General features: G+C 33.0%; 2 protein-coding genes across 2 annotated transcripts; one reads left to right on the plus strand and one right to left on the minus strand.

Annotated features, from left to right (window-relative positions):
• Window positions 1-2,126: 2,126 nt before the first annotated feature.
• On the plus strand, window positions 2,127-3,862 carry LOC18048583 (UDP-glucuronate 4-epimerase 5). The gene has a single exon (XM_006440338.2). It carries the CDS (start codon window positions 2,445-2,447, stop codon window positions 3,726-3,728), a length of 1,284 nt encoding a protein of 427 aa, XP_006440401.1. The 5' UTR covers window positions 2,127-2,444; the 3' UTR covers window positions 3,729-3,862.
• A 645-nt stretch (window positions 3,863-4,507) lies between these two features.
• LOC18046927 lies at window positions 4,508-7,419 on the minus strand. The gene is made up of 3 exons (XM_006440339.2): window positions 5,824-7,419; window positions 5,020-5,305; window positions 4,508-4,894 (listed from the first exon to the last, which is right to left on the minus strand). The coding sequence occupies exon 1, from the start codon at window positions 6,987-6,989 to the stop codon at window positions 5,877-5,879; it is 1,113 nt and encodes a 370-aa protein (XP_006440402.1). The 5' UTR covers window positions 6,990-7,419; the 3' UTR covers window positions 4,508-4,894; window positions 5,020-5,305; window positions 5,824-5,876.
• Between the last annotated feature and the right edge of the window lie 3,155 nt (window positions 7,420-10,574).

Below are 10,574 nucleotides of genomic sequence, written 5' to 3' on the forward strand. Positions count from 1 at the left end.
CAAATTAGTCCTTACATTAATTAAATCACGCTTATTGTATTACTGTTTGATGATTATAAATTGGAGATAAAACATAGGCGAAAAATGAACGACCTGGGGTGACAAAATGCATTGGAAGGTAAATATCACCACCCAACGAATGGGCCGCTGGACATGACCTTTTAACTACTAAATTTGGTGGTGCTACTTTCTATATAACTATTTAAGTAATCAATAAGAAATTTGAAAAATACACGATAAACTTAAATTAGAAAACAAGATATCTCTCATTGGTGTACTTTTTTTTTTTGGTTAAATGAAAGGCTTGCCTTCTTTTCAAGTTTCTGTACTCTCACCAATTTCTAGCCGCCGTTACAACCAAAATCGCTTCCTCACTTCCATCAGTCATACTTGATATTTCTTTGGCATAATCGAAAACTCTATTTTAGCGAAGTAAATAATAATCACCGGATCATGAACGGCACTGATGATCGAAAACTCTATAATATACATATAGGCATTTCGTGCCTTTATTAGGAAAAATAAGTCTGGAGAGTCCAACTCAAGACAGCTCAACTGCCACTTGTAAGAAAAATGTGTCAAAATTTATGATAAGGTGATATGACGACGATGAGGAGGAGGATTAGGATGAGGATGAGGATGAGGATGATGACTAGTGGCGGTCAAAAAGTTTTTCGGAGCATGACAAAGTATTGTTAAAGGATGGTCAATTGGTCATATCTGACACGTTCTTGAAGTGTTTGTTTACCAAATATTGGAAATAATAATTGACTAGTTTTACGTTTTATAGGAGTTGATTAAGACATTAATTTGATTTTTTTTTTATTTTAGTGTTAATTATAAAAGCATCCATCTTCGATCCAATTATCAACGCTTTAAGTAGAAAATTTTTAAAATAAATCAGAGAGACTATGTCAATCATACAATAAGTAAGTAATATTATAACATGTCTGCATTTATTTTGTATAACCATTTTGCATGTGGCAGTTATATCAAATTCAATTACATATATCATGCATACATTAAATGATTGTATTCAATGGCGAAGGGTATCTAAGGCTAGAGGAGGTCACGACACCTACATACTTTAATTTTTTATTTATTTATAAAGAAAGTATAAAAAATTAGGTATAAAAATATGATTTGGCCCCTACATAATTAATTTGTAAACTTTGTATATAGGATGAAATGTAATTTTATGTTTTCTGAAATAGATTCAAAGTCGCTGGATTGCTTGATCTTTATTTTGCTAATTACTTTTTTATTCTGACAAAATAGTAAATAGCCTTTTAAAAGTTTGATAAAGTTTAATAAAATTTGGACCCAATTCTTTGATTTTTATTTAGTTAATTACTTTTTCATCTCATTTTTTTTTTAAATCTAACAGTAGTCTCCATTAACAACCAAAATCCCCAAATCAAAATTACTATATTTACAAGCAAAATTCTCAAGTTTCTAACAACTACACCATAGATGTAAATAAAAAAGAAAAAAAAACATCTAAAATCAATCCGCTATTAATGCTTGAAGTTTTAACTTGTTATTTTTGATATATTTTATAATTTCTCTCTTAAGTAGTATCTATTTACGCTGGAGATAGTAAACATTATTCCAAGACCTTGAAGTTCGAAAATATAGAATCTATATTTTAAAGGGAGAACGACACTTAGTTTCCCTGATGTTTTTTACTTTTATCACTTAAGTGCATATTGTTTTAATAACTCATTACATTCTAAAGGTTAAATGGTAACGAAAGAAAATATTATTCTAAATTCTTCTACTATTATACCTTAGTTGCAAATGTCATATGATATGTTTGTTAACAAATAGATATGTAGAGTTTTGTATGTGAAAATTTTCACATTTATACTTAATAATGAAGTTTGAATATTAAAATAATACGTTAGGGACGTAATACGACATTGAAAAAAATTAAAAAAAAAAATTAAGGACCTAAGTGGTGAAAGTGAGAAATATTAAGACGCAAGTGTTATTTCTCCTATTTCAAATATCCCAACATTTCAATATTCTTTTTTTTTTCCTCTTTTGTACATTCTACTAAATCGTATTTATCGGTTAAAATTCCACCAATAGAAACCAAATCTAAGGAAAGGATCAAGATCAATCTAATCACCTCAATCCCAACAGATTATCAAAAACAAAAAGGCTCAAAATCCCCCGAAATCCTATCTTCAACAACAACTGTCTCCTTCTCCAAATTTGTAAAATTTACAACTTTTCCTTTCCCACCAAACACTTACCTTATATTATAAACCCTCTTTCTTGCCTTTTAGAAAATGACCCCAAACACCATCACCAAAACCTTTGCACCTCCTCTCTTCACCCACTCACAAAACACAACATCAAGTCAATTGCATTTTCATTTGCAACAAAAAAGATAGAAATCCCTCTCAAACAAGCATCACCCTTTAGTCTTTGACCAAATGTTACACTTGGATAGAACGCCCTCCACAGCGGGCAATAAGTTGAAGCCAGACAAATTCCACAACCACCGCCTCCGCTCGAAACTCACAGTTTGGTCATTCCTCTTCCTTACAGTCTTTCTCGTTTTCTTTCTCATCTCTCCATCTCCCTCCGCCACCTTCCGCGGCCAGTCCTCCCCGGCCTTCGGCGGACCCCAGTGGGAGAAACAAATCGTCAAATCCACACGTCCACGCTCCACAAGCGGGCTCACCGTTCTAGTCACCGGAGCAGCCGGTTTCGTTGGCTCCCACGTGTCGCTCGCCCTTAAAAAGCGTGGCGACGGGGTTCTTGGCCTTGATAACTTCAATAACTACTATGAAACAAGCTTGAAAAAGGCTCGCAAAGGCTTGCTTGAGCAAGCAGGTGTGTTCGTTATCGATGCCGACATCAACGACAAGTCACTTCTCGACAAGATCTTCAACGTGGTAGCGTTCACTCACGTAATACACCTCGCTGCACAAGCCGGCGTGCGTTACGCCATGCAGAATCCAAATTCTTACGTAGATAGTAACATAGCGGGTTTCGTGAATCTTCTAGAAACATGCAAATCATCTGACCCTCAGCCCGCAATTGTGTGGGCTTCTTCGAGTTCAGTTTACGGAGTGAATAAAAAAGTACCCTTTTCAGAAAAAGACCGAACTGACCAGCCGGCCAGCTTGTATGCAGCTACAAAGAAAGCTGGTGAAGCAATAGCACATGCTTATAATCATATATACGGCTTATCGATCACTGGTTTAAGATTTTTCACCGTTTATGGGCCGTGGGGGCGGCCTGACATGGCGTATTTCTTTTTTACTAGAGATATAATTAGAGGGAAAAGAATCACTGTTTATGAGGCCCCTGATGGAGCAAGTGTAGCGAGGGATTTTACGTATATTGATGACATTGTGAAGGGATGCTTGGCGGCCTTGGATACTGCGAAGAAGAGTACGGGCAGTGGAGGGAAGAAGAAAGGACCGGCAGAGTTTAGGATATTCAATTTGGGGAATACGACACCGGTTCCTGTGAGTAGGCTTGTGAGTTTGTTAGAAAAGATTTTGAAGGTGAAGGCTGAGACGAAAGTGCTGCCTTTGCCTAGAAATGGGGATGTCCAGTTCACTCACGCCAACATTAGTTTGGCGCAGAGGGAGCTTGGTTATATGCCTACTACCGATTTGGAAACTGGGTTGAAAAAGTTTGTGAGATGGTACTTGAGTTACTACAATTCTGCTTCCGCTTCTCCTTCGAGAAAGAAGAACTTCTAGTGATCTTTTGTGCTATTAGTTACCATGTTCCGTCCCTTTAGTTTTATGCATTGTACAGGCCTTGGCGTAGAGTTCTACTAATTTTATCATTTTGAAGGCACATTTTATAAATTTTAGCATTTGCTTTTGATCAACTTTTAAACTCTGTCTGATATATGGGTCTGCCGTGTAGTTTGTAAGTATGTGCCTTTAGAAATTATAATTTGAATGAGTACTAGTCTTTTCCTAATTGAGGCCATCTAATTTGGAGACCAACGGTGCTCCTCTTTCATTCCAGGCCCCCGAGAGGCATACATATCTACTTGGATTAGTCTGGTGGTTTTCATTTTAACGAGAAACTCATCAAATGATATCCCTATTTGCTCTATCATGCTGAGGTGTTGTGATTAAGTAGTTGGTATTCCATCCCATTCCAGTCCTCCCCCAAGTTGGGAGTCTCTCTCTCCTAAGTTGTGACTGAAAAATAGAAATCCCCCAAAGACATATAAATAGTGCAATAACTTAGTACAAACAAGATCACAGAAAACCCAAAACAGCAAACCAAGATATCAATATTTTTCATCAAAGGTTCAAACAAGAAGACTTAACGGATCATGAACTCTAGGATGTGCCAAGAAAACAAATGCGGAAATGCAGTGCTTTTAGTCTACAAATATTCACAATCAGGAGCTCCAATTTTAATGTATGTGTGTTTGTGAGTGTACACACAAAAAAAAAAAAAAAAAAAGGTGGCTGCGGTATAGGTATTGGCACTTTCAGTTTGAGATAAAGTCAGTCTAGATAATAAAAAGGAGACAAAGTCCTCATTCTGGATTGCCACCAATTAGCTTCAAAAGGAATGTTACACAATTAAGGACAAGAAGAGTGATTCTGCAATTAAGAATTAAAATATCATAATTATTTCTTCCAACAACTGAGGAGAAGGCTTAACATATCTCAAATGTCTAAGAGGAACATCCATACGACCAGGGGAGGAAAAAAAAAAAAAAGAAAAGGAAGCCAATAGATACTTCTTCAATTCCAATGTATGAACAATTTGGTGCTGAGGGAAAAGGAGAATATATTTGATGCAGACCCCAATGTTTATCAGTTTATGTCACATCATGTAAGTACGTAACAATAATATATGACCACTAATATGAGAAAGCAAGAATTCCATGATGTACCTGCCCATTCAAGAAAATCAAGTCACAATTAGTAATTAGTCAGCACATATAGATTTCTCCCAAAGAAAAAAAAAAATTTACACACGGACACACACACACACACGCGGTATCTCAAACATATATACCTTGAAAATGGGGCTTAAGTCCAAAACAAGATGCAGCTAGCCAATATTTCAGTTAACAAAAACCCTCCAGAAGATCTTTGTAATAGTATCCAGTTCTACTTCCATATTAAGCACATTCATAGCAGTATCAACAACTTACAGCTCCAAAATATTTTTCCCCAAAATTTCAATGAGGCTAAGTTTTGAACTGTTGAACCGTCCAAATGTCCTGCAGCAAGTTAGGATTATGCTTGTGCCACAAAACCCAACAGCACGCCAATTGCCAAAAAATCCACCCTCTGTAGCACTGTTCATAAGTAAAACAAAATGGGGTAAATTATAGGAATCATGCCTGTGAATTCTTTAGATTTTTTTTTTTTAATCCTTTTGTGATTTCTTTTAAATGTCTATAAAATTAGAGTGCGTCATAATCACATTGGCCGCTGCAAGTACTTTTTCAAGTGCGTCTCTTGCAGCAAGAAATCTTCAACTGACAAACGAACTATCTTTTAATTCAAGCTATCAATATGCCTGACAGAGTTTGCCTTCCACTAGCTTATCAGGGACTATGCTATCAAATTTCCTAGCATTTTAATCAAATTTTACAAGATTTATTTTTTCAAAACTGCAACAAAGTTTATGTAAGATACCATAAAGCCAAATACAGTAATTTAAATTATCAGCAGCAACACTTTTCTTTTTTTTTTAAAAGAAAAAAAGATATATATAAATTTAACTCTGTTTACTATGAGTAACGATTTACTCATATTATCAGGTAGTAGAACTATCCATAAATGCTAGCAAGAAAAATTAATGGAGCTTTACCTAGTCACAGAATCAGTCACACATACTACAACCAACTGCCTTCAGCACAATTGTTATGAAATAGCTTCGGCATCAGAAGATTCCAGCTCCCACCAAGCTCCATTATCTTCCTTCGGGATACAATCCGCATTGTTGGCACCAGTCGCATCATCAATATCTGCATCCTCGTTCCCATCAGCCCAATCATGTGCTTTCTTCTCCACCTCTGGACTGTAAGTCCACTCCAACCTCTTCAAAATATCTCGGTCCTTCCATTTGCCCACGACTGACACAGCTTCCTTCTTTGCCTTCCCCATTAATATATCCCTCCAAGAAAAACTAGCATCAGCAATTCTCTTCAATGCCCCATCATTTACATCCCCCACCACAACCGTCTTTAGACATCTATACTTTGCCTCCTGCAAAACATCCACAAAATCTGAATCATCCGACACAATAACCAAACACTCAACATGCCTTTTATCCATCATATCAACCATATGATTCCTCAACGCAACATCAGCAGCTTGTGGCTTATCCGACACTGTCCTAACCCAAAACCCTGCTCTTTTCAGCTCATCTGCCAAACCATAACCGATTTTGGGAGTCAAAATTGCCCTAGCAGCCCTTTTATATTTTTCCATCTTCATTGAATACTTGCCAACCAAATGCACTCTCCTCTTCCCTCTGGCTGATTCTATTTGATTCAACCTCTTCTTTTGTTCACGCTCATGAATTTGCTTAAAATGGTTAACAAGTTTTTCATTACTATAAAATCTCCTTCCACAAACACCACATACATACGGCTCAGCAGGCTTAATTACACCTCTGTTTTCCAATTGGTTAAACAATTTTCTTTCTTCTCTTTGCTCTCTTACAACTTGAGGCACATAACTAAAAGCGTGGCTATTAGCATATGCCACCATGTATTTAACGACCCCCAAAGAAGATATTGATTTTTTTAGTTTAATAGCTGCTTCAAATGGGGGTACTGAATTTGGGGGTTTGTTGTCCAAATCCCAAAAAACTCCCACATTGTTTTGGACAGTTTTTGGCTCTAACGTTGATGCTGGGTTTTGAGAATTAGGCTCCAAATGGAACCTTCTATACAATGAGACAAATGGGTTCTGGGTTTCTAATCTTGTAAACTTTGTTCTGTCACATAAGTTTAGAAATTTCTGAAACATCACTACAGCTACAGGTATTTATGGGTCAACGAACTGCAGACGCTATTATGAATCTAAAAATATATATGCATAGAGGTCAAATATTATCAAGGAGAACTTTACTAACCTTTTGGGAGGCAAGAGCTTACAAACTGAACACTGACTGTTCAAACTTCAAAGCCAAAGGCTCTCAGAAAACCCAGCGAAACGGTGTCTACGTTACTGTAATTTCAGGGGTTGTTTGGATACTTCTAAAACGTGACTCCGGGACACACTCTAATCCGATTCTGAAACTTTATTAATTTAGTCTTACCGTTTTGTCCTTCTGACAATGACCTATAGGTTTTGATCTGATCTGATTCGAGTATGTTCGAATCAGATATCATGCTCAGATTGAATTCGAATTATATTTTTCGCAATTCAATTAAGCCGAAATCTAATCGAATCGAGTTGATTCGAAATTAAATTTACCCACCCCTAAGCCGCTAGTTATAAATATAAGGCCTAGGATATTTCTGTTCCATTTTCATAAAATAATTATAACAAATCCAAATTATTTTAAAAGAATACATATCAACAAAGTAAATTCAATAATTGTTAATGCTTACACTTGCAAATGATGCACATTTATATAAATTCCATAAGTATCGTGTCATAAATATATGGGTATGGGTAATTATCTACTATCCATTTGTTTTTTTCATACTTTTTTAAAAATACATAATTTTTTATTTTATTTTTTCTGAGGTTCACTTGAAATTATATTTTTTTTCACTTGTCTATTACCGTTTTCAAACTGTTAAGACTTTACTAACGTCATAAGAGTATAATGATAATTTCACCTACGCTTCAAAAACATAATTTGAACTTAGTTTTCTTAATGATTTGAAGTCGGCAATGAACGTGTGCAAAAAAATATAATTTTAAGTGGAGTTCAATAAAAAAATATTAAGAATTATTTATTTTTCAAAAAAGTGCAAAAAGACAGGTGAATAGTTGATAATTATCCTAAATATATTTTGTTAATTTAATAGATGAAGTTATTTGAACCCACTAAAATACTATCTAAATCCAATTACTTATTAAACTCATTACTAAATTTAAAAATTTAAAAATTTAAAAATATACTTTATAAGCTCACTTAAATACCTAATATACCCCTCGTTAAACTAAATTCTTTGTACAACATTATTTACTGGAAAAACAATGGAACAATGAGAGTTCTTTTTTATTTTCTTTTTAGCTGATAGACTGAAGCACTGAAAATGTATAATCGCATCCTCTGTTTCTTCCTGCCCAGGTGCGCTGCAATTTGGTTTTTTTTTTAGCCGAAAAGTTTTTTTTTTATTAAAAAATTTAAGAGTACACCACGAATTAAATTAACTTATTATCATTTGGATCTCAAAATTTTAGGATGCTTCAAAATTTTGATTGAAACAAATTGCATCGTTCTACTAAGAAAAATAAAACATATGAAACTATAAGAGATTATTGTTATTGTTTTTATTTTTTTATGAATTGGATTCTAAATAGATTTGATTCAAAAGGAAGAATAAATTTAATAAAATTCAGTATCACCCTCTTGTATACCCAAATTACTATAACAAGAAACAAACAAAACTTGGAAAAGGCTCAACTTTGGATGATGGATGAACTTATTAAAAAATTTGTTACGCTTGTTCACTCTCTACAGAAGAAGAAAATAAGCACACTTTGATTGAGTTTTGCGATGGGTTCAAAAAGTGAGCAAAAGTAAACTAATTTTATATAATTATTGTTTGTCTATAATAGTAATTTAGATTATGTGTAATTATGTAATAAAATTATTAATAGAAAAGTGGATTTGAAGAGTGATTTGGTGGGTTCGAATATCCTCACCCTAATTTAATTGAAGCTTAATAATAAGAGTTATCTCATCTGTCATAAATTCAATCTATTTTATGAGGATGGTAAGTGAAAAAAGAGAAAAAAAAATGCAAACAAACAGAACAAAGATGGGAAAAGGGCACGTTTGGTATTAAAATAAAAATAATAAAAATAGGGGTTTTATGAGAATTTTAAAGGGACCTTAAAAGTTCCACTCTCATACTAATAAAGTATTATTGATACGATATTATTGATACATTATTTTAAAATAAAAATTATTGAAGTTAAAGTAATTTTTGAATAATTTGGAACTTTACTTATAGGCATAAAATAGTCAAATTAATCTTATGTTAAGCAATGTTAGAGGTGAAATATAATAAAAGATCTGAATAAAAAATTAGAAAGGATTTAAATTATTAATTATTCAAACTTCTTACTTTACATATTTAAATTTTCTTAAAATATTCTAAACTTGTTGTGATGTGGGGTGCTTTACAAAAGGGAAAAAACTCTTTTTATCCCTAAATTTTAATGTAATAACTCATTTCATCCATACTTTTCAAACAATAACCTAAAATATTATTCTGTTAACTCATCGTTAGTGTAAAGCCGTTAATTAGTAATTCATTGGGGACAAAATATGATATTTCATTAAAGTGATACAAACTATATTAAAATATTTTTTTTACACAATTAAATAACACTACAAAGTACGCAAAATTAATTAATTTTTCTTAAATGAAATCAACGATGATATAGTTTGATATAGCCATAAGGAACAAACTGTAATTAACACAATATCTTTAAATCATTAGAAGAAAAACTCAAAAATACCATCAATTTTTATGTGTTTGCAAGTGTTGAATATCTTCTTTATCTTTAACTCAATTCAAACCATTTTATAGTGCAATTAGAGAGTATACTTATATGAATAAGAAAATTATGATATTTTTGGTACTTAGACCTAGGGTTTATAAGGATTTCATGCCGCCAAAATAGAAGAGTGAAAAAAGAATTGTTTGGAATAAAAAAATTTCACCTTTTTCGGTATTTCGTATTTAGTGGGATTAGATAAAATCATTTTTAGTTATATGTCAACTTTTATTTATTTTTCTAATTTTTTCTTTGATGGAAAATCATTTTTTACCCTGACTGAATTACTAACAAACAACATTCAACTAACGGTGAGTTAACAGAAGGATGTTTTGGGCTATTGTTTAAAAAATAAGGATAAAATGGACTATTGTATGAAACCCTAAGGATGAGAATGATTTTTTTCTTTTACAAAAATATTAAGGTAAAAATAACATCACCCAAATTTAAAATATTATTTAATTTTAATTTTTTTTTTCATTCTTACGTATATATGATAAACGCAACTCCATATGCATACTGAGATTTAAGGTCCATCAAAATTGAAAGAAAATATTCGTAAAAATAATGAATTTTGGTTTGATTGAAATATCAAATATACATCTTGATGTACATCACATTGACGCTAAATAAGATTACATGTAAAGAAAGATAAAATTTCGCGTAATCTTTAATGTTGATAAAATTGTGGTTTTAATGATCTATATATGTTATTGAAATAAATTTTTAATGATCGAGTTTACTGTATCCAAGGTGTTATTGTATCTGAAGTGTAAGGAATATCATCCATAATAATCATCAGGAGTAAATTTTTAATATTTTTCACCAACGTGACTTAATATTTTTGTTGAATGCTGAAACTTTTCA

This window comes from Citrus clementina, unplaced genomic scaffold (assembly GCF_000493195.1).
Source record: "Citrus clementina cultivar Clemenules unplaced genomic scaffold, Citrus_clementina_v1.0 scaffold_3, whole genome shotgun sequence".
NCBI classification, from domain to species: domain Eukaryota; kingdom Viridiplantae; phylum Streptophyta; class Magnoliopsida; order Sapindales; family Rutaceae; genus Citrus; species Citrus x clementina.